General features: G+C 42.5%; 1 protein-coding gene across 1 annotated transcript in view; it reads right to left on the minus strand.

The window, feature by feature from the left end:
- TEX14 (testis expressed 14, intercellular bridge forming factor) overlaps positions 1 to 24,468 on the minus strand; it is a 71,220-nt gene that overhangs the window by 18,909 nt on the left and 27,843 nt on the right. Inside the window, exons 9-20 of the mRNA XM_074974499.1 lie at positions 21,379 to 21,557; positions 19,101 to 19,252; positions 16,335 to 16,525; positions 15,982 to 16,132; positions 13,831 to 14,828; positions 12,026 to 12,132; positions 9,890 to 9,969; positions 8,161 to 8,433; positions 5,319 to 5,419; positions 3,128 to 3,247; positions 2,483 to 2,561; positions 1,489 to 1,579 (exon numbers count right to left, since the gene is read on the minus strand). Of these exons, the coding sequence (XP_074830600.1) occupies positions 1,489 to 1,579; positions 2,483 to 2,561; positions 3,128 to 3,247; positions 5,319 to 5,419; positions 8,161 to 8,433; positions 9,890 to 9,969; positions 12,026 to 12,132; positions 13,831 to 14,828; positions 15,982 to 16,132; positions 16,335 to 16,525; positions 19,101 to 19,252; positions 21,379 to 21,557 (2,522 nt within the window). The remainder of the gene's footprint in view (positions 1 to 1,488; positions 1,580 to 2,482; positions 2,562 to 3,127; positions 3,248 to 5,318; positions 5,420 to 8,160; positions 8,434 to 9,889; positions 9,970 to 12,025; positions 12,133 to 13,830; positions 14,829 to 15,981; positions 16,133 to 16,334; positions 16,526 to 19,100; positions 19,253 to 21,378; positions 21,558 to 24,468) is intronic.

The following is a 24,468-nucleotide window of genomic DNA, read 5'->3' on the forward strand; positions in this document are numbered from 1 at the left end:
CAAACAAATGAGAATAATGGAAACATAAACACCCCATCTGACAGTTAAACATGGCTCCAAGTCTCCAAACACTGAACTATTAACTGCAGACAGGGGTCATGGACAAGTCTACTTCAAATTCTGCCTCCTCCCATCCAGAGGAGGAGAAGTGGAACTCCACAGAGGAGGCAGGGAAACCATCCCTGTGGCATCTGTGCACCTCTGCACTCTGCACCACACTCTTGATCTCCCTTCCCACGGAAGCTGTGCTGCCACTGGCTGTAACATTCACTAGCTACACCCCATTCCTCCAGGAAGGTGCAGAAGGGGGTAGAAAGCTTCTTGAGTCACCCTTGAATAAGGCCCCTACTCAGCTTGAATCACTCCAAGTAACAGCCCAGCTGTGAGAAACGGTGCATACAAATGGGATATTGCATATGGACTTACCTCCCTGCGCCCCACATACCCACACATTAACTCTCCCTTATTTTGCATAGCTTTGTGGATTTTATGGGGTGTACTATAGTACAATCCTTTTGATCAGTGTGTCCTGTACAAGGCATGCTCTCTACTATGCAGCAAACTTGCCCAGCCAGTTACTTAAACAGCAAACTGGTGCAAAATGCAGTACTAATTCAGGAGGACTGAGTCTCTGCCCACTCTCCTCCCATAACCAACTCCATCCAGGATGCAGATTAAAGCAAGGAATTGCCATCTGTGAATACGGTCTGATTTGTTCATGGCAAGTCCAGTAAGAGGTGAAGCCCAACAGGAGGCCCTCAGGCAGCAAAGCCTTGGGAGCCATTGCAATATTATTTGAAATGTAAATAAAAACACAGCAATACGGTTTCAATTAAAAGCCAAGCTCTGGCTGTGCCTCTGTTTGTAATGTATCAGGTGTTTACAGGTTGCAGAAGTTTCATATTTCAAATGTATTAAACCAAGCAAAAGAACATGAACCAACAAACCCCTGTCCATTGCGCTCATCTATTCCATCCTTCCCCTACCACACACACCTCCTTCTATTTCTTTTTTGTCTTTTTAAATGGTGATCTGTGGGTCAGGAGCCATGCCTCTCTTCAGGTTTCTACAGCATCTAGTATGACCACAATATAAACAACAACGAATAGTGCCACCTGAGCTGCAATACTAAGGCACAACACAAGGCAAGAGCTCTTGATCTTAATTACCTGGCATTAGTCTGTTTAAGATGGTGGCATTTCAGTATATGTACTACATCTAACACACATAAAATTATTTTTTCTCTTTTTATCATAACTCCCTCATTAAGCAAAGACAGGGATAGTAACACAGAAAAAGGTAAAACCTCATTCATCCAGCTTGTGAAAGCCCTTCCAATATTTCCTGGCTAGAAAATACATAGATCACCATTTAAAAAAAACACCATGGACAGTTTATTTGAGCATTAGGTATTTCAGCAGGATTAATAAAGAGAGAGCATGTTCTGTATAGCCTAATTTTTGTTTGAAGTGGCATAAGTCTTTCTACCTGGCTACAGGAGTATGGTTGACTTGATTCATTCCCACTTCGTTACTGCCAAGACCTTTTACTGCTGCGTTGCAGATAAATATTTTCTCTCCTGAATACAAATAGCAAATGTTCCCTGTTATTGGGTTTTCAAATAAAAAAGTGAGACATAACTTATTGAACAGGAAATTACAACTTTATTATATTTTCAGTTCTTGTGACCTCTGTCTTGGTTGTTCTAAGAGACAAATGCATTTTTAAAGATGCATTTTTATAAACATATTCCAGCTGCCAGCCATCCTGCCAATGGGGGATTGAGGATATTGAAACATTTACAAATCCTCATTGAATAAGGACTGACAAAAGAACAGATATACAATGCTGTTCTTTGCATTCCAGACATACTATTTCAGATCTAACAGGTCTCATACCCAAGAGAAGTCTGGCAATCAGAATATTAGCGTAGATATAAAACCTCTAATTCAATGTCCATGTCTCTTGCTAGTACATTATGCAAAGCTGCCAACTCAGCAATAGGTACAAAAGAAATTGGTCACAACAGATTTCTGGCTGCAGTACTACAAGTGTATGATCAAAACATCACAACTCCAATACTTCACTGATTACCATGTATGGGCCTGATCCTACAAGATACCATGCGCCCTCAATTCCCATTAAACTCACTGGGAATGGAGGCAACCAGGCCAAAATGAATCCAGTTTCAGCTTCTTACTAGGAAAGTTGCTGACTAAATATTAGGCCTGTCAACATTTTGCAGTCCTGCACCACAAAAGTAAGGGAGTATCCACTGCAAGGAGGAAACACAAATAACAAACATGTATTTAACAGTGTTGTTGTAGCTGTATTGGACCCAGGATATGAGAGAGACAAGGCAGGTGAGGTAGCATATTCTATTGGACCAACTTCTGTTGATGAAAGAGACAAGCTTTTGAGCTTCAGAGAGCTCTTCCTCAGGTCTGGAGAAGGTAATCAGAATGTCGAAGCTAAGTATTACCTGACCCTGTATCAGTAGAGGTTGGTTTCTGTACACAGGCTTCTTGGGTTACTTCTAACTTATCTTCAGAACTTGAGGTCTGAAGAGACACAATGCATCAAATTTAATTTCTCACAGGCAAGCTATAATAGGAGAACTCTTGTCTCTGTGCAATGTACACCCTAATCAGCGTGGAAAGAAGCAAATCTTTCACGAGTTTTTCATTTTTAGGTGCAATAATGAACAGCATGCATTATATCTGACATCCTTCACAAATCATTTCATCTTCTCTAGGAAATGAATAAAAACTGTCTCCCAAATATGCAACAGTAAATGAAGAGTGCTGGGAGGGAGAAACTTAGTGTAAGAGTGGCCAAAAAAATGTCTTAGCCTAACAGCAGAGTTTTTACTTTTAAGGTTACACAAAAGCCTTAATTTCCCTGTAAAAAATAAGCCAGGAGAACATGGGTTTTTTTTTGCTTTTTTTTTAGGAATAGGGATAATTGTTGAGAGATTTATCAGAGGGTATGGAAAAGGAGTGCTTGCCAATAAAGATGTCACAATAAAGATAGCTCTTTTCCACACCAACATAAACAGAACCACAGGTGTTTTTATTTTCCCTTAAGCTTGAGATACATTTTACTCCTGGGAAGACTTTGCTTTTACCTCTCGTTCTGAGTTTTCCTGAGCAGCTGGAGAGAAAAAATAATCCGGATCAGGAGTGAAAAACTCATCTGATATATCAGGAGAGGAATTGGGGGAACAAGTTAATTCACTTGAATGCTCCTGTGAAAGATGTTATAAAATGTCATAGTTATGATGCCTTCACAACAATGTCCATATTGTATAATATATTCTTAGTCAACAACGTTAAATAATAACATTTGTTATTTTATTGTAATTTCAGACTGAAACCAATGAGCTTCCTTCACTCAGAAGTATAACTTTTATTCTGCTTACATTTTCAATAAGTCCACCTTTAGGATAGCTATTACGTTTACATTATTACTCTGGCATTATCCCTTCAGCTATTATGGGACTATTGTGCCAGCAGCTAGTGTACCACCTGGTGCAGTGGGCCCATCAGATCCCAGGTAAGCAGAGCTGGAGCTATGTTAGAGGAGTGCTCCGAAAGACCTCCCACCAGGACATTAAGGCCTGGTCTACCCTACAGGATTAGGTCAACGTAAGGTGCCTTGTATCGACCTAGCTGTGGAAGTGTAGTCACTTAAATTTGGCTCCTGCCAATGTAAGTGCCCCGCTATACTGATTTAGTAACACTACATCCTTGAGTGGCGCAGAGTCATGGTCAAGGTAATTAGGTTGTCAAAGCGTCAGTGTAGAAACTGCTTTGCTTATGTTGACTGTTACTGGCTTTCAGGAGCCGTCCCACAGTGCCCCACACTGACAATACAATCAATATACGTGCTCCTGATGAGGATGCACACTGCTGACACAAGGAGCCAACAGTGCACACACGCAAGCAATTTAATAACTGCAGTGGCTGTATGCCAACGTAAGTTAGGTCAACATAATTCTGTAGTGTACACGTGGCCCTAGTACCATGAGAAGTGGAACTGTCAATTCAGTATGTTGTATTCTTCCCTCTGAATCAGTCCAGATGCCTGAAGCAGTGTCAGAGAGTGCTGTGTTGCCAGAGGGACTATTTTTCTGATCTCTTAAGGTCATTAAAATAGCCAATGGCATTTTTTGTTGGAATAAGTGTCTACCCTGGCAACAGTCCAACTTGGATAATTACATACTGTTGACGGTACCTAAATTGCCCTGGAGTTTTTATTCACTTCCTTTATTAAACTGTTCTAATGTGCTGTTAAATCTCCCAGATATGTTGTAAAACAGATCTTGTTGGCCTGCCAGATGTACAGTAAGGCCCATCTCTTTTCCTAAGAGTTTGGGGAGGAGGTGGGCTTAGGGGAGAAGTATTATTATTACCTGGGCAATTTAATCAATGAGGCCAGATTTTCAAAGGTATTTAGGCACCTGAAGTGACTAAGCATGTCAATCATCTAGCTCTCATTGATTTCAATGGGAGTTAGTCCCTAAACTGATAATCCCACTAATTATCTATCTGCATCTTTGGGTGCCTAAAGACATTGGGGTATATATAGACAGGTTTCAGAGTAGCAGCCGTGTTAGTCTGTATCCGCAAAAAGAAAAGGAGTACAAGTTAGTCTCTAAGGTGCCTCAAGTACTCCTTTTCTTTTTGGGGTATATATATATATATTGTAATAACTGTCTATACAGCAGAAACTATTTTTATTTTATAAAAAGCAGCTCTTGGTGTTTCATAGTATTAAAAAACCTGTAATTCTGCGATATAAAATGTACATCACATATTGACTGAGCCGTACAATAATCGTACATATCGCAAACTTGAGGGGGCAAAATCTCATCTCTCTATGGGCTTTGCATGCAAAAAGGATTTCTGTAGGTGTTTTGGGGTGCATTCCTGCCTAGTTTTTCTACATTGCAGAGGCATACATGTGCTTTGCCACCACTCTGAAAATCACTTTTAAAAGCACAAATCAATTTCAGATTTGGACATACCTTTTCTTCTCCTATTCCCAGTTTCTTTAGATTCTCGATGCTAGATATTTCATTTGATTGCTGTATATTTCAGCCTACCCTCCCACTGCTCACATTGCCTAAGTGGTTTTACAGACCCAAACAACAAATGGAGGACTCCTAGGGAACTCATAGCTAAAAGATCAGCAATATCTGGCTGCCTTCATTTTTCAGTATGCAACGCACACAAAACAAATATACAACTACCTGTCACAAAACTGATCTCACAGATTACTAATAGTAATTATATTTCTTGGATTACTGTACATACACAGCAGGGATTCTCAGCTTCTGTTGTACTGACTGAATTCTTAGGAAGGTTTGCTCCGCACTCTGCTTGCTCATCTTTTGCTAGAGACTGCCAACTTCTGCCTAACAAATTGAAGCATGTCAGAATGGAACACAATTATTATGTAAAGGATAATGTGGCTTGAATGGTTTGTGCAACTGATGGAATATAAATGTGAATAAATCTATGAACAGCCATAAAGCTACATGATCTATCGGGGAATGGAAAGATAATGTCAATTAAATGCCCAATTCATAAAGCCAAACGTGAATCTTCACTGAGGATTGTCCTGAAAATGTTCTTCTTCAAAATGGCATCCATGTGCATGTCACTAATGATTCATTTTTGAAAATCTCAATTAGCAATTTATTAGGATCTAAGCTAGCACCATGCAGCAACAATGCATTGTATAAGGAACAAATCTCAGGCTCCATGCACATAAAATGCAAACCATAGGACAAGTCAGTCAGAACTCTGTCCTATTGCTAGTGGCATTTGTCATTGTGTAGGGATCGGACCATTGGTCTCATGTGGGGTGTGACTATTTCACTGACAAAACACAGTTATTTTCATCTATGGTTCTGTGTACGTGTCTTTGCCGAGAGGCCTGTCCTTGGTCATTATCCAGTGTGGCTGTGAGGAACATGAGTTTACAGTGAGACATATAGCAGCTGGATTCCTCTTTTGCAAGCCATCAACCTGATTTCTTCATGAGATCTCAGGGACAGAGCCTCCAAGTGGGGGTCCACAGTCAATTAGATTGATTGCTAAAACTTCCTTTGTGAACTTAGCAGTGGCCTTTCTGTGTGTGTGTGTGGGGGGGGTGTTTTAATGTCTTCACACCATATTTAGCAGTAGCTAAATCCACTTAGGAAGTGAAGATATAGCCCTGATTGCTACAAATTTTAAAATGGAGAGTATATTAGCAGTGTCTTTGGACCAATTCACAAGCCCTTTGGAGATCTGTTGGGGCCAATTCAGGGGCCAATACAATGCAGGGGCTGGGGAAATCCATATTTGGAGCACCTGATGAAGCCACATTAAACTATTTTGGCTGTAACATGGCAATGCATCTACTGGATTACCTCAGATTACCCCAGACTTGTAGGAGACCACAGCTCAGGAAGAGATAAAGTGAGTGTCATGTGACTTTTTTACAGCAATCAGATTAACCGTCTGCCATGACAGCTACCATATCACTGTCCAGTAGACTTCTATAGACATACACAGACATTAAAACTGGGGAAATATAGGCATGTGACCCTCTCTATGGGCTCTAACATGACAAGGGCTTTGGTCCCTCAATTCCCATCAAAGCCCATGGGAGCTGAGGGAGCTCAGTACTCCCCTGGAGGGGACCCCTTATCTGCCCCTTAGCGTATACTTCTCAGTTCAGTGCATAGTCTATACTTGTAGCCAGACAGCCAGCCCCCCCCCCTCAGACCAGCATTGCTGGAAACACACGGGAGCCAAAACACCAGGGCACTCCAGCACAGCCTTTGAAGCTGAGAGAAGCACAGGTGTGCTGCGACAATGTGCCTCTGGGAACGTATACAACAATTGGGCTCACAGCAGGCAGAGGCGCTGTGACAGACATGGCTCTTAGCCCCTACTAAAACAGCATGATGCACACACACCAACATCCTAGGTGGGAAAATATTTACCCTGATAAAAGAAGTGTCCAGTAGTCGAAACTTATTGTTTCTCCCTTGCAAGTGTGAACTACTCTTGCGAGAGCTGGCGTCACCCCGACAGACCAGCCCCAATTTAGCATAGAAAGGAGAAAGAGAATAAAGGAGTACAGAGGTATAAGTAGGGGACCTACAGCACCATGATTTTTGAGTGCTTTTCACTATCTATCTGCTGGTCAGATAAGTGACAGCCTCCCAAGGCTTCTGCAGCTAAGAGGGTCCCTAAGCCTTGTCCCTTATTCGTCTTTCCGCGGAATTGAGTGACCGATCCTGGCTTGGCACCGCTGGAATCGAGAGATGCAAGGAGGGTAAGAAGCACCCACACCTGATCTCCTATCTTTAGTGTACACATATTTTGAAATAGAGCTCTATACTTTGTTTTCTTTCTTTGGGATTGTAGCTTCAGTTTTGTAACTTGTTTGTGTGTGTAACATCTCTACACTTAAATAAGTAGGCACTAGCAATTTTGTAACCACATGATCAGAATCTAGTTTAATAAATTTTGGTAACCATTTATGCATAAGCCTGACTTGTTTCTCTGATTTACTGTGAAGCAGCCAACACAATTAAAGAACCTCAGCCGTTTTGGCTGTAAAGCCTGGCCATTAGGTGAGAGTACTAAGAGCCTAGCGTTGAGTTGTGCCGCCTCCACGGGGCAAACTCTTGGGGCACCTGTCAGTCAATCCTGACTGCCCGCTGCGAAGGAGCTCTGAGCTCTAGCAGTTAAAGTCACGGGTGTGGAGAGGCTCTTAGTGCTGCCATTGGGGCACCTGTCAGTCAGTGTTGACTGCCCGCTGCGAAGGAGCTCTGAGCTCTAGCAGTTAAAGTCACGGGTGGTTAGGACCTTGGGGCATCCGTCAGCCTAGCCCGGGCTGCCCGCCGCGAAGGGACAGTGCGTCCTAGCGGTTAAAGTCACGGATGGTATAAACGGGCATAGCTGGCACCTCACCAAACATCCCTGGCCATCGGCTAACAATACTCTTCACTGACCTTCTTTAGGGGGCAACTTTAGAAGCAACAGTGGCCAATGATCACTCCAAAAGTCAAATAATCTCCAATCTCCCTGTGCCATGCCATCTGTGACCATAACAGTCTGACTGGAAAGGCAGGAAGACCAATTCCATCAGCATTACCTGCAAAACTTCTGAATACAGACTCCAAGTCACTCTCCTCTGACTCATCCATCTCCTTCCTGCCCAGATCCTGGGTTTCAGTGCCATCGCCTGTGTGCCACCTATCATCCTTTCTCTGCCGGCCAGTACATTCTTGGCCCCTGAAGGTGATATGTGGAAAGGCTTCCTTCACGCTTTCTGCCTCGCTTTCTGAGGTACATTCACTTGGCGGATACGGAGGGAGAAGTCCCAGCTGCCCAGACGCCACTCTTTTAGCCATTTGCTTCACTTCAGCTAGGCAAAAAGTATATACTCAAAGTTCACCTTCTCAGAACATTGGTCACAAACTAGGGTCTCTCGGTAACCTCCCGCAGAACTTGCCTGCAATTTGGATGTTCAGTCCTTCCCCTCTGTTGCTTCAGGCTGACTGCAGACTGCCCCAGAGCCACAGCCAAAAGGTTTTACTTTACAATCATACTGCCTAGAAACCTATTTCTGTTTTAATGAAAGCTTAAATCCTGCAGACACTGATGGGGAAACCTCTATACATACACATTCACCAAGGAATGTTTGAATGGGTCAATCCCTGGTAATAGGAACTTTCTATTACTCATGTTATACTGCCATCTAGCAGCTGTTGCAATGACTCACAAGGGAGAAATCCCATTCATATACTTCACTGGATTCGTTCCAGGCTGTTCTTGTTACTCCTTCAAGAACAGTGGGCTAATGTTTCCTACAGCATCTTAACATGGTTATACTGAACCCACACATGCTGGATGTACTGGGAACACAGGACTTCCCTTCAGAATGCACAGTGTTTCCTCAAGAGGAAGATGAATGATGCCCTACACTGAACATGCCCCTGTTGCATACACAGTATCTTTTTTTTTAAAAAAAAAAAACCACAGAAAAAACAGAAAGGAAGACACCAATGGCCTGACAATTAACCGCCTGGACTATGGGCTCTATCTCGAGTACCCTATTCCATTTTTATTCAAAACTCCCAGTGAAGTAGATTGGAGCTGCAGGTGCTCAGCACCTGTGAAAATCAGGCTGCCTTTATTTAGGTGCCTACAAAGACTTTACACTCAACTCAGTGGCACTTATAAGTCTGTCTGTCTTGCTGTAAAGTGATAATTTTTGAACACCACATGTGATCAATTCCAAAATTTCAGGGAATGTTTTAAGTATCAATGGCCAAACCCCACTTAATGTGGGGGGAAATTAGAAAACTGAGAGGGAGAAAATGGAGGGTGTGTGAACTGGTGGCTAGCTGAAGCACCTCGAGCAATTGTTTACAGATCAAACAACTTGTCCATGGCATCCATTAACACTTTCCAGCATAACAATACTTCTATTTCCTCTCTGCCTCTCCTCCCAACTGGGTTGAGTAGGTTGACACCCTGAATGATTTATCTCCACTCAGAAAGAAGAATTATTGGAGGGGTGGGGAGAGAGAACGGGAGACCCTGATATGGGAGGAGGAGGAATGGGGCACACAGAACCCCTGGCTGGGCGAAGTTGCAGGGAATACCTGTAACAGAAGGTGAGAGTGGCACAAAGGGAGCTTGTGGCGGTGGAGGGAATTAGGACTGTCTAAACACAGGACGATATGGGGGGATTCTAGGAGCCGCAACAGCAGCATAAAGCTCTTTCATGAGGGTCAAAACGTCATTGGAAGGTCTAATAATGTGTTTCCGACATGTTAGTTAACTCCAGTGTTTAATCAACATTGCTGTTTACTCACTCGTCCATTCTGACTGCACCATCCTTTGCTCCTCCCTTCTCCTTGTGTTATAAATTTCAGATGCTGATTTTGGAAAAAACCTACAGTAAATTGTTACGAGATGCATCAAACAAATCTCTGTTAATAAATACAGAAATGTATCATTAACCGTTCCCCATTTAGCAAAACACCAAGAGCTTTGGGATGCAAAGTCGACACTTTAAAATTATATCAGCATAGCTATGTTGGTTGGGGTGTGAAAAAATGATATAGCTATGCCAACAAAAACTCCAGAGTAGATGTTTCTGTCAACATAGGTAACATCATTTGGGGAGGTGGTGCTCCTATACTGTCAGAAAAACTTCTGTCGGGATAGGCTGCATCTAAACAAAGCAGTCATGCTAGTATAGGCTCCGCTGTGTAGACGTAGTCTAGGTCTCGCATCATACAGGTTCTAAAAGCCCCTCAGAACTAGCACATTGATTTCCCAATGGCCTAGATTGCAGTGGATGAGTTAAGCCCATTATGGATTAGCATGACACCATCAGTGTTTTAGAATCTGATCCCACAAGGCTCTGGGCATCTCCAAAGGACAAGCCAAAAAATCTTGGCATTATGCCTTCCTCATCACCATGTCCTGCCTTGAGCAGGGAGTTGGGCTAGGTTGGGCTAAGTTGGGCTAGGTTGACCTGAGCTCTCTTCCATCCCTAATCTTCTACGATTCTATATGATTCTAAGTGTCATACAGATATATACTCTGTAGGTCAATCAGCTGATCAGTGGAGAGCTGAAAACACTTGGCACCTCCATTTTGGATACCAATGGTCCCATTATTAATTCCTTGGCTACCCAACTATTAACCTGTCTCCATTCTAAAGTGCAGTGACTGTCATGACTATGTCACCTGTTTTTAACCCATGACAAATCTTTCCCATTTGTCGTTTGGTAATTTATTTCCTTAACAAGGGGATTTTAATCGATAGGGTTACCTTTACTTACTCTTTGATTAATTTTTTCCAAAAAAAACTAACAGGTTAGTGCAACATGATTTTTTCTAGCTGGTTTAACCTTATGAAGTCTTTCTAGGGTTAGAACATGTGTCTGGTTCTATTCCCATTCCCAGCTCTGCCATTGACTCAGTTTTGTCATTTACTTTGATGTCTGTATGGAAATATCAGGTACAGAGAGATAAGAAGAACAAAATACAGCTTATCTCACCAGGTCAGAGGAACTGCATATAATGGAGTATAATGCTGAGGTTTGCACTAGCTGTTACTGAAGGGCTGCACAGGTTCTCTGTTCTTTGCCACCGGGTTTAGAGGGAGGATTCAGTTTCCACCACCCACATCACAAGGATTGATCCAAGACCCATGGAAGTCAATAGAAGTCTTTACTTTAAGCTTTGGATCAAAATATGCACAAGGACCAGGATTTGGCCCTTACTATCTACACAAACAAAAATATGCACATACACCAAAAATACACTTATTCTGTTGTACTTTAAAGGGGACAAGAAATAAAAATAACAATTAGAAAATCAATTCCTTTAACTGTGGTGCTAATGGCACCTCAGAATATTACAAGGGAACTTTAAACATCCTGCTTAGTTGCTGACAGACAGGCTATTTGGAAATTTAAAAAAAAACCCTTCACTGAGCAGTGACAGTGAAACTAGACTGGTTTCCTTAGTCAGTTTCACAGTTTAAGACTAACTCACTTGGCACTCTCCCCTTCAGTATATTGATGTTTCCACATACACGTTATATATGCAAACAGATATTCGTGTATAAGTTACAGAAAAGAATTGAAAACTTCTAAAACCATTGTAAGATGCTGAGATATCATTTATCACATCAATTCCTACCTGTTTCACCTCTTGGCTGGTGAGCACAGATCCCAGAGGGATAGGTATTCTGCATTGACAGATTCTGACTCCGTATTAAGCTCTCTTGGTTGATATCTTGTCAGCTCTGTAGCTGACAATGAGTCTGTTTCATGGAAGGCTCTTAATTGGATGGATGGCTTTTTGCTTGCTGAGAAAAACGCAATGCCAGTTTTAATCCTAGCGGTGTCTCCTTTTGACAGAGGTTTTAGTGGGAGGAATCTACAGGAATTTATTTCTTTGTGACTAGAACTGAAGTAACAGACAGAACTCACCATTTCTCTTCCTCAATTCCACTTCCTCCAGAACTTGAATCAGTTCCTCTATGGTGTTGCAAGTTGACATTTTTTTTCCGTCTTACAGCCAACCGTGGATGCAATCGCTGAAAAATCAGGCCATCACACCATGACTCAGAGTTTGCCTGGCACTATGTGCTTATTATTAGCTTAGTTTTCTCCAAATGCATACAAAGCACTGGATCCTGCACTCTTTATTAACTGGGCTCCATTTCAGTGGCACTACTGACATGAGTAAAAGTGGCAGGTTCAGACCCTGGAGTAGGAAAAAGTACACTCTAAAGCTCGTAACAGGTTCTTTATATACTAAAGGGCCCAATTCTGCAAGTGCCTCCTGGGAATTACTGGTGCTAGACAATTTACGGAAATGTACATAAATCGTAGAATTAGAGGGCTGGAAGGGACCTCGAGAGATCTTCTAGTCCAGTCCCCTGCATTCAAGGCAGGACTAAGTATTATCTAGATCACCCCGGCAGGTGTTTGTCTAACCTGTTCTTAAAAATCTCCGATGACGGAGATTCCACAACTTCCCTAGGCAATTTATTCCAGTGTTTAACCACCCTGACAATTAGGAAGTTTTTCGTAACGGCCAACCAGAGATTAAGGAGAACAATTTGTCTCCCTCCTCCTTGTAACAACCTTTTATGTACCTGAAAACTGTTATTTCCCCTCTCGGTCTTCTCTTCTCCAGACTAAACAAACCCAAATTCTTCTATCTTCCCTCATAGGTAATGTTTTCTAGACTTTTAATCATATTTGTTGCTCTTCTCTGGACTCTCCAATTTGTCCACATCTTTCCTGAACTGTGGCCCCAGAACTGGACATAATACTCCAGTTGAGGCCTAATCAGCGTGGAGTAGAGCAGAAGAATTACTTCTCGTGTCTTGCTTACAACACCCCTGCTAAGACATCCCAGAATAATGTTTGCTTTTTTTGCAATAGTGTTACACTGTTGACTCATATCCATCCTTCAAACCCATTTTTTTTAACTAACAGTCCACCACTTTCATGCTAAACATGTTAAATCATTCTTTCAACATCCAAAAACACCTATAAGTCCCCATGACACAACATCTCACATGTCTGTAACCCAAAAAACACCTCTCCCTTTCTGCTTGCTCTGACTCACGATATTCCTCCCTCCACCTTATGACAAAATGTTTTCTCTACTGTGCCACTGGATTGGTCTCAATTAAACTAAGCTACAGGAACCTTGTCTGATTGCTGTATCTGTGAAGCATCATGCATACCAGAAGGTTACTCAAATAAATAAAAAAGCAAAACAATTGTATGTGCAAATATAACTAAGGCCTCCCTATGCTTTTACACATGGACATTTTCAGCCATCTTCAAAATCAGCCTTTAAAATTTGTATGTTGAAACAGATTTGCGCACACCAATGCAAAAATTATGAGCACAAAATTAGAGGCCAGTTTTTAAACATATGACCCAGATGATCTTGCTACATGTACTATCAATTACAAGACTCCATGGGATACAAGTTAGCAGAATGTGGCCATAAATAAAGATGAAATATATGTATGAAAAATTACTATTTTGATAAAGCAAAAAAAATCTGACATTACTGCACTCAGGACTAGACTGATCATTTTCTATTCAATGCACAACATGTATAGTACACAAACATTCAAATAAGCGATAACCAGTGTCGTCTTTTGAAAGAGCATCCAGACCTGTGCATCTTGTCAGTGCTACACTCCTGATATACAATACAGTTATATGATTAATAGCCATATGGCCAGTCATACGCCTCTCCCCTTTACCTGATAGTTTGGCACTATTTGAGCCTCAGTACTCTTCACCATGTTGGAGCTGAAATCATCCTGGCAGTCATTATCTTTATTCTTATGCCTTTGATCAAAGCACTCAATCTTCTCACTCTGAATTGCCCTTGGTTCCTTCACAGCTTTTGAGATAGCCTGGAAATGGTCAACCTCCAAAGCACTTTGCACCCCAGGCACTCGCAGCGGTGGTGGTATATAGTTCCTTGATGGAGGGCCTACTGCCTTCCACAAAAAAGCATCAGCTCCTGAAAAGGGGATCTTGATATTTTTGAGAATATCATCAATTTTATCTAAGTAGCTCTCTATGGACTTCTGCTTAGAAACTTGATCTGCTTGGATTTCCTTAAGCAGCTTGTGTTGGTTTTGGACAGTCTCTAATTTGTCTAATTTCACCTCCGTTCTGTAAAGGGAATCTGTTGCCTGCTGCAATAAAGTCTGAGAAATCTTGAGATTAAGGACACATTTGCTGATGTGCTGCTCAGTTTTGGATGGGCTACGCACACTTTCCTTGACATCTGCTCCCAACCAGGGCAGCATGCATGACTCAGATGCCTCACTTAGTCTCTCTACCTCCTCTATACTGTACTCTGTACCCATTTCTGAAGAGCTGACTTCCTCACTAGAATTTGGCTGCTCCACTAACTGTATTTTAGGAGGCGGAGGTAGGATTTGGGAGACAGCCCTGTTCTCGTCTACATTTTGCTGTTTTATTTGATCTTCCAAAGCACGATCTAATCCAGCTAGTTCTTCCAGAACATCTTCATGTAATTCTGGATAACATGCATAGATTTCATTGATTTCAAAACTACAGAGGCTGTCGTCCATATCACTAACACTGTAGGTCCTCTGGAGTTCAGAAGCTATATCTTGGCTCAGATCCTGTGTAACTGGCTGAATACAAGTTATACCCTCATGATCTATGATGGTTTCTTTTTCAGCAGGAGAAACTGAACATTTTGGTGCAGTAAAGCTGCCATCTGAAAAATCAGATGTTAATATTAAGCTACTCTTTTAGGCCTCCATTACACATACTGCTTAGACATTTTAAATCCCTTTTTGTTATTCAAGTAGCAGCATTCAACCCCTCTGTGTATAAACATTTCTATTATCATCACATACTGTCTTGAAAAGTAGACCCTGTTTAATGGGGTCTGTGAGGTAGGACACTAGGCTTATGCCTTATTCATTTCAAAATGCACCGCAAGATCTTTAGTGCTGACCTGGAAGAGTCACATTTTAACAATTAATGTCCATTTTCCTTCCTCTACATATGTAAATGACTTTAATCAGAGCTGACCAGAAAATGGAAATCATTTCCCACAAAAAAATTCACATTTTTGAAAATAATTTCCTCCCAGACCAGAACAAAAAAGTCAAGGGAAGGGATTTCCAGAAAGATTCCATTTTGGGAGAACCAAAAAGGACTTTTTCAGCTTGCTACCCATCTGGAATGCTCTTGTGAACTTCACTTGCCACCTCCCGGCTTCCCCCTCAACAAAGTTGCTGGACAGGCAGAAAGTCAGGGAGGCAGAGAACCATCATTTCGATTTTCCCAATGAAAACATCAAAAATTTTCAGCAAAACTGAAATGTTCCCATGGAAAATTTTGTACAAAAAAGGCACTTTCTGTCAGAAAATCATTCCGACAGAAAATTCCCAACCAGATCTAGCCTGGAACCTATGGTTCTACTACAGAAGCAAAAGGAGTATATGGGGACTTTGCATATGGGTCCATATTCCCTGCAGCCCATGGAGCTCTGAGAGCTGAGGTGGGTCCATAATTCTCTTCTGCAGAGAGAGTGTGGATACAGCAGGGATCTACTGCAGCCCTTCGCAACCCGTTTTGGAGTAAGGAAAGAAGGAGAAACATGTCTTGCCCCAAAGCCCTATGGCAATTCCTTCCAACAGCTGTGCTAGTTCCATGATTTGGCTCTAACTCAGTGGAATTACACCTTCCAAATGATAGGAAACACTTTACTAAATCTTCTACTGGCCTATGGCTACTGGCAGCACAAAACTGTTTGAGTACCGGTGGCCAAGTTGTTAAGATTGTTCCCCCCCATCCTGGGGGGATAAGAGAAAACACCAGAGTGAAGGCTCTTGACATGCCCTCCAGGAATAGAAACGTACCAGTCTTTATTATCTCCTCTCCTTGCAGCTCCAGCATTTCCCTCTTGTAATTAGATGAGGACCCCAAATAGATGTTTATATCTGGAAATATGTCATGCCTTTGTGCAGTTGAGCTTTCATCAGAGCGACCAATTCGAGACTCAATCAAATCCTGTAACATAAGGAAGGTTGTGAGGAGAAGTTTATTTAGTACTCCAATGTCTTCAACTTTTATTTTAAACTCATTTGCCCAAATAAACAAAAGAAAACTCAGACCCAGACTTAAACAGAACAACTTGTCCTCTAGGAGACAATTAACTCTGATTAACCAATTACAATTTTAAAAGCATAAAGGCTACAATCCTGAGAGTTACCTTTAAGTCATTCTTCAATATATAGCGAATATCCTGAAGACTCAGGGAGCGGTCCTTTTGTTTAGGCTCTAGACCTGTCTTTACAATGTCATAGTATGGGTTAGGAAGCCTGACATCAGTTTCCAAATGTTGCCCAGAAACTATGAGTTCTTTAATACCTGAGCTTTCAAGCCCATTCCAGGGAAGAGTTTCTGTAAAACATATAACAAATACTGTATGGTTTCCAGCATGGCCCTAACCAAAGAAGGGGAAGAATCACAGAAACAACTGCCACTGTAAATCAGACCAGCAGTCCGTCTAGTCCAGTATCCTGTCTCTGACAGTAGCCAACACTGGATGCTTCAGAGGAAGCTGCCACAAATTTCCTAGTGGACAATTATGGAATAACCTGCCCAGAGGAAATTTCTTCCTAAACCCTCTCAGTAGTGGTTGGTTTATCCCTAAGATAATTTTTTTTCATCCCATCTGCTATAACTGTGGATGTTCTCATTATCAATATAAAAGTCTAATCCTTTTTAGAATTTTAATAAACCTCTTTGCCTCTATGATACCTTGTGGCAATGAGTTCCATAAGTTAATTGTGTGCTATGTAAAGAAGGATTTTCTTTTATCTGGTTTCATTTGTTACCTGACATTTTCATTGACTGTCCTCTTGTTTTAGCATTACGAGAAAAGGTAAATAGGAAGAAGTGCCTCATTTACCTTCTGTAAACCATTGTTTGCTCACCTCCTCCTCTAACCTCCTCTTTAAACAAAGCAATCCCAAGTGTTTCAGTTTCTTTTCATATGAAAATCTTTCCAAGCTACTGTCATTTTTGTTACCTTTCTCTGAGCCCTTTTTATTTCTGATATATAATTTTTCAGATAGGATTATCAGAACTGAACATAGTATTCCAAGTGCGCGCACCACACATTTGTATCATAGCATATTTTTAGTATAATGTTCTATTCTGTTCTTTACAGAGCCTAATATTTTGTTTGCTTTGTGGACCAGCAGTGCATGTCGAGTTTTCATTAACTTCTCCACAATGATGCCTATGTCTTTATCCTGGGTTATTATAGTAAATTTAGATACCAGCAACATGTACCTTTAATTCCAATTATTCCTTCATTCAATGGTGATTGTCAGCCTGGAATTTTATCTGCCATGGTGCTGCCCATTCATTTAGCTAGGTAACAGCTTGAAAATTCCTCTCATTCTTCTCCAGTCTACACCAGCCTATCTAACTTTGTGCCATCTCCAATTTTGTCATTTCGCTTTCCCCCCATCATTGATTAATGGTACAAGTACAACCCCATAATGAAATTTTGATATATTGAAACAAACACTTCTAGGCAAATTATCTATTATTTCTTCACTGTCCCTCCAGAAACTTTGCTGAATCCAATGTTTATTTCACTAGTTAAAAAGGGTGCTCCTAGCTTCTCCCCAAAATATCAGCAGGTTATGCAGAAGGTTACAGGAGCACATATCACGCATGGAGGATTGGGCCAAAAGAAATCTGATGAGGTTCAACAAGGACAAGTGCAGAGTCCTGCACTTAGGACAGAAGAATCCCATGCACCGCTACAGACTAGGGACCGAATGGCTAGGCAGCAGTTCTGCAGAAAAGGACCTAGGGGTTACAGTGGACGAGAAGCTGGATATGAGTCAACAGTGTGCCCTTGTTGCCAAGAAGGCCAATGGCATTTTGGGATGTATAAGTAGGGGCACTGCCAGCAGATCAAGGGACGTGATCGTTCCCCTCTATTCGACACTGGTGAGGCCTCATCTGGAGTACTGTGTCCAGTTTTGGACCCCACACTACAAGAAGGATGTGGAAAAATTGGAAAGAGTCCAGCGGAGGGCAACAAAAATGATTAGGGGCCTGGAACACATGACTTATGAGGAGAGGCTGAGGGAACTGGGATTGTTTAGTCTGCGGAAGAGAAGAATGAGGGGGGATTTGATAGCTGCTTTCAATTACCTGAAAGGGGGTTCCAAAGAGGATGGCTCTAGACTGTTCTCAGTGGTAGAAGATGACAGGACAAGGAGTAATGGTCTCAAGTTGCAATGGGGGAGATTTAGGTTGGATATTAGGAAAAACTTTTTCACTAGGAGGGTGGTGAAACACTGGAATGCACTACCTAGGGAGGTGGTGGAATCTCCTTCCTTAGAAGTTTTTAAGGTCAGGCTTGACAAAGCCCTGGCTGGGATGATTTAGTTGGGGATCGGTCCTGCTTTGAGCAGGGGGTTGGACTAGATGACCTCCTGAGGTCCCTTCCAACCCTGATATTCTATGATTCTATGATCATACAAATAAGACATGTAATGTCTTCTTTTCTTTGCAACTTTCCTTCCCATAAAAAGAAAACTTTAATCACTAAAGGAGCTTTGCAGGGGGTATGCAATCACCTAAGGAGATTGCACTCACACTTCGTGTATTCAGGGTACTCCATGATAACTCAGGGTATGTCTACATTGCAATTAGACACCCACAGCTGGCCTATGCCAGCTGACTTGGCTCAGGCTGCTGAGCTGTTTAGTTGCTGTGTAGACATTTTGCCTCAGGCTGCAGGCTAAGCTCTGGGCAGCTGGGCTCCTCTCACCTCACAGGGTCCTAGAGCCCTGGCTCCAGCCCAAGCCTGGAAGTCTACGCTGCAATTAAACAGCTCCACAGCCCAAGCCCCACGACCCTGAGTCAGCCAGCATGGGCCAGCCGCAGGTGTCTAATTGCAGTGTAGACATACTCTCCGTGACAGAATTCTGAACGTCTTTAACTATACCTGTTAGGGCTTCCTGCATTACTATACAGAAGCTATAAATGTCTGATTTGACTGTGGTGGCCTTTTCGAGGATCACTTCAGGAGCACACCACATATACAGCTGAGCTGGGACAGGAACACGTGTGAGATCACTGTGGTCCCCTCCATCCTTGCTGCCAGAAGAGAACACAAAACAGGGTCAAATTTGGGAAACCATAACATGTGATGAGTAGTCAGAGACAAAAGGATTTGATAAATCATGTTAAAACTGGGAAACAAACCAACCAATGTCAACTGAGTTGAATGTTTGATTCATTCTGTCCAGGATGTTAAGTTAAAAATAGACCTACAACTGCAATGCCTCCTTTGGAAGCTCTGACAGTATGGGATCCAGCAATTCGTTTCTTTTTTTTCATATATGCATTTATTTTAAATGATCCATGCTATGCACAAAATTTACCAAAAAAGCTAAACTAGCTCAAAAACAGCTTGTATTGGCACATTATAGAAGAGACCTCTGTTGGTAAAAATGAGATATAGCAGTCTCTTTCAAACCTTTATCCTCAAATGACAAACCAGAGGTTAAAGATGTCCAAACTATGGAGTATTTTTACAACCATATCTTTCACTCCGGTCAGCATTCATAGCACAGGTGAAAGACTAGCGAGTTGTGCCATCTAGCTTGTTTATATTCATTTGGCAGTGTAATGCCAGTACTTCTAAATGACTAAAAGTTAACTTCCCTCTACTCACACAATAGTTAATCTAATTTTTCTTCACTTTAAACTGAGAATAAAAGTGTTCTTTAAAAATCATTGTCCAGGACAAAGGTTTTTTTCTCATTCTACAGATGCTTATTTTCCCTTAATTTAATATTGCTTAAGGGAACATGGTCAGATATTTTAGGTAGAGACCCCATGTTAGTGAAAAGCAGTGCTGCAGGCTACACTTCATATCATTAATACAAGTAAGACCTAAGACTTATTTATAACTGAAAGAAGTTAACAGGAGTGGAGAGGAAATTTCTCTATTTCTGTCAGTTAATTTGCTTTGTACATTGGGCAATTTTTTTGGCTTATACTCAATTTCACTCTTTTCCTTTATAATCTTATCAGCCAGTTTCTCCTTCTCTCAGCAAATACCTATAATCACCACTTGGGAAGTGGAAAAACCCGTCTGCACTTTTAAAAATTTTAAATGGAACTTTAAAAAAACAACTAAAGACATACTATTTAGTACTTAATTATTTTTTTAAAAGTTCAAATTAACAATATCCCTTCACATAGGAAATAAACGTGTAGAAAAGACAACAGGAAAGTGACAAAGCTAGGCAAGAGGCTGCTCTATCTCATTTTCACCAACAGAGGGCTCTGCTAATATATGGCAATAATAACTGGTTTCAGAGTAGCAGCCGTGTTAGTCTGTATCCGCAAAAAGAAAAGGAGGACTTGTGGCACCTTAGAGACTAACAAATTTATCTGAGCATAAGCTTTCGTGAGCTGTTTTCTTTTTGCCAATAATAACTGTATTTCTACAGAAGTTGAAATATGATGCTTTTTCAAAGATAATTTGAGGTGTGTCTGTGAGCACATGCATATATATATATATATATTAGAACCCTCTTTCTGGGTCTGATTCAATTCCCATTTAGCCAATGACAGTCCTTCTATTAACAGTAATGGGAGACGACTGGATCTCATAGTGAAATAATGTTATTCAGAGAGAAACTGCACCATGTGTGTATATATATGCAAGGGGCTGAGTATCCTTAATATCAGTGGGAGTTGTGGGGCTCCCAGGATCTTGTAGGATCAGATTTCATAAGCGGAGGTTTATTATAATCTGAATACATTGAAACTATTTACACTAGAGGAAGAGAATTAAAGTCTCCAATAGGATTTCTGTCTCTGTATGGTCACTAGATGCAGGTTCCATTTTCTGTTCTAAGTCTCTATTGCAGTGCCTTTACACTAGAGTGGAGCAAGACCTTTCTTCTATTGTTAACCACTATTTTCAGGTATTTATAGGGAAGCCATAAAAATTGAGATCACCTGAAACTTATGACACTGAATGAGCACTGACCATGTATCTGAGTAATGGAGATGTGAAAACCCCTCTCCCTACAGTCAAATCTGCAACGTTGTCAAAGAAAGATTAGGATGGATCTCTGTGCCCTTGCTCATGCACCGCAATCCACAAATAATCAGGAGAGCTGCAGGATCACCCTGACCACAGAATTCAGTCCTCAATTTGGCCTCACCCATCCACCTTTCCAAGTAACAATGTGATAATTCTTTACCTTTCTATCATGTACTCCAAGTTGGTTAACTTTGCCTCACCAGCAGAAACGATTTGTATAGCATAAGAGGTGAGTGAACGGTGGATAAATCCACGTGAGTGCAAAAACCTCAAAGCATCATTAACCTGAAGCAGTAGATGCACAATTGTCTCCATGTGCAATACTGGGAATTCTGAACGCTGCAAAAAACAAACAAACACACAACAGAAGAGTTAAGCATTCACATTGCTGATAACTGAAGATCAACGTAATGCAAAAGCTATGGTTAATGTAACATTAAAGGTGGAGAAATCAAAAAGTGAAGGTTTTGACTGTAAAGTTAACTCAATCTCGTTGCTCATGAAGAATATTATATGATCTATGTGAAATCAAACAGTAATACATTAAAAAGAACAGAAAATAATACATATGTGCAACATGCCAAAATTAACATTGTAAAAGAAAAACAGCTTTTGGAATTTCTCAACTTTGTGTTTATTTCTCTACCTCAGTGATAATATTTTGCATGTTTCCTCCTTTTGTTAAAGAAAAATAGGTAAGCAATCAGTCATGGGAAAGAGAGAGGGAAAACAATCAGCATCAATAACAGAATGTAAAACAGTTGATAAAACCTACTACTCAGTGTTGTAACTCAGCTCTAATCTGCCCTTTGATACATATAGAACCATAGAAATATAGGGTTGCGAGGGACCTCGAGAGGTCAGCTAGTCCAGCCCCCTAAGATGAGGCAGGACAAGTAAACCTAGACCATCCCTGACAGGCATTTGTCCAACCTATAGTTAAAATTTTCCAATCATGTGAATTCCAAAACCTTATCTGGAAACCTATTCTAAAGTTTAACTATATAGTTAGAAAGTTTTTCCTAATATCTAACCTAAATCTCCCATGACTGCCACGTACTTGGTGAATACTCGAGGCACCGCTGACAGACCAAATGGGAGGATGGTACACTGGTAGTGGTTGTTGCTCACCACAAACCTGAAGTATTTTCTTTGGGATGGAGTTATTGCTATATGAAAGTACGTGTTGTTCAAGTAGAGGGCAATAAAAGCCTCTGTCCCTGTAGCCCTGAGGAACCTCTTCCACTGCTCCTAGCAAGAGAAGCAATTGCACCTCCTGGATAAGGTGTTGCTCGTGAGAAGCGTCCCTGAAGAGGGACAGGGAAGGGGGGGTAGAAGGGTGGGAGGGACGAGAATTGGAGTGAATATCCCCTTTCTACCGTGAGGCGCACCCAACACCCTGATGTAATGCGGGCCCACACAGAGTAGAAAGGGGATAGACAGGACGAAAAGGTAAGGTGGGGAGGATCCAGTCTCTGCACTGGTGCATCGTCCCCTAGCGCACCTTCAAAAGGCCTGCCTCTGGCCTGAGGAAGGTTTAGACTGGCCAGAGCCCTGACCAAAGGAGGGGTGAGGTCTCTTTCTTGAGTTCCTGTTCCTCCTACGTGACCCTTCCTGTCTGCCCTAAGGCTGATAATTCTTTGGAGGTGGGGGAGGCCTGAAGTACCTCCTTTGGGTCTCAGGCATGTGGAGATCCAAGGACTCCAGGGTGGGCCAAGAGTCCTAGAGGCTGTGCAAATACGAGTCAGTCTTCTCTGAAAACAGTAATTGACCCTCAAAGGGGAGATCCTGAATCGTCTGCTGCACCTCAAATGGTAGGCCCAAAACCTGCAGCCAGGAACTCCTTCTAATGGCCACCCCAGTTGCCATCGTGCGGGAGGCCGCATCTGCTGTGTCCAAGGCCACCTGCACAGACGTACTGGAGATCAATTTGCCCTCCACTACTAGTGCGGAGAACTCTGCACGAGAGTCAGAAGGCAGAAGATCAGTGAAATTTTGCATAGCCCCACAGATATTATAATTGTATCTGCTAACCACCGCCTCATAGTTAGCGATACGGAGCTGCAACCCCCCAGTCAAGTACATTTTTCTCCCAAAAAAGGTCCAATTTCTTGGCCTCATGGTTCTTGGGAGAGGGCCCCTGGTAGCCCTGTCGCTCATGCTGGTTAGCAGCATCCACTACCAGGGAGACCAGCTGGGAGTGGGTGTACAAATGTTCATATCCACACGAGGGAACAAAGTACCTCTGCTCGTATCTCTTGGCGGTAGGTGGCAGCGAGGCAGCCACAGTGTCTTGGTGGCATCACTAATCGTTTTGATCAGTGGCAGGGCGATACAGGATGGCAGTCGGCGCCGAGCGTGGTGCCTCAGTTGGGGCAGGGATCAGTTCTGGGATCGGGGCCGTTAACCCCTCCGGGATTGGGGGCATGGACACTGCCACAATCGGTGTCGGGAGTGGTGCTGAGGACTGCAGGAGTCCTGTCGGAGTGCCCGAAACTGAGGCCACTGATGCCAATCTGGAACCCTGGCTTTGATGATAGTCCCAAGGTGTCCAGAAGGGCCACTGAGGAGATTGCCACTGGCCCTGCCAGGGCGCCAGGTAGGGATGACAATCATGGCAGGAGCAGGATCTTCTGCTCCTGCTAGAGCACAAGGACTCTGCCTCCAAGGTCTCTGACTGTGATGATCAAGGAGGAGTGGAGCCTCTTGGTGCCGGGGGTTGGTGCCAGGTTGGGAACTAGAGCATCTCCCCTGTAGAAACCCCCGGTGCTGGCAGTCAATGCAACAGGGATGGCCTCATGGCAGACATCATTGCCGGCTTGCCCACAGAATGTATGGGGCCTGGGATTGGTACCAGCGACCTCTCCTTCCTGGCAGACGAGGGCGGTGCTGAGTGTCAACAGGCCCGCTGCCGCCTTGACTGCCTCTGGCGTGGAGGGGAGCTGTATGTCCTCACGGCGATGGTCCAGTGAGCAGCGCAGGTCCGAACTCGAGGCTACAACAGGGACACACAGCAGTGCCGCGTGAAAGTCAAGGAGCTCAGTCAAGCCTACCAAAAGACAAAGGAGGCAAACAGTTGCTCTGGGTCAGAGCCCCATACATGCCGCTTCTATGATCAGCTGCATGGCATTCTAGGGTGGGACCCTACCACTACCCCACCACTGCCCGTGGACACGTGCAAAGGGGGAGTCTCACGCAACACGGAGGAGGATTTTGTGGATGAGGAAGAGGAGGAGGAGGAGGAGAATGT

Source organism: Natator depressus, chromosome 17, assembly GCF_965152275.1.
Source record: "Natator depressus isolate rNatDep1 chromosome 17, rNatDep2.hap1, whole genome shotgun sequence".
NCBI classification, from domain to species: Eukaryota; Metazoa; Chordata; order Testudines; family Cheloniidae; genus Natator; species Natator depressus.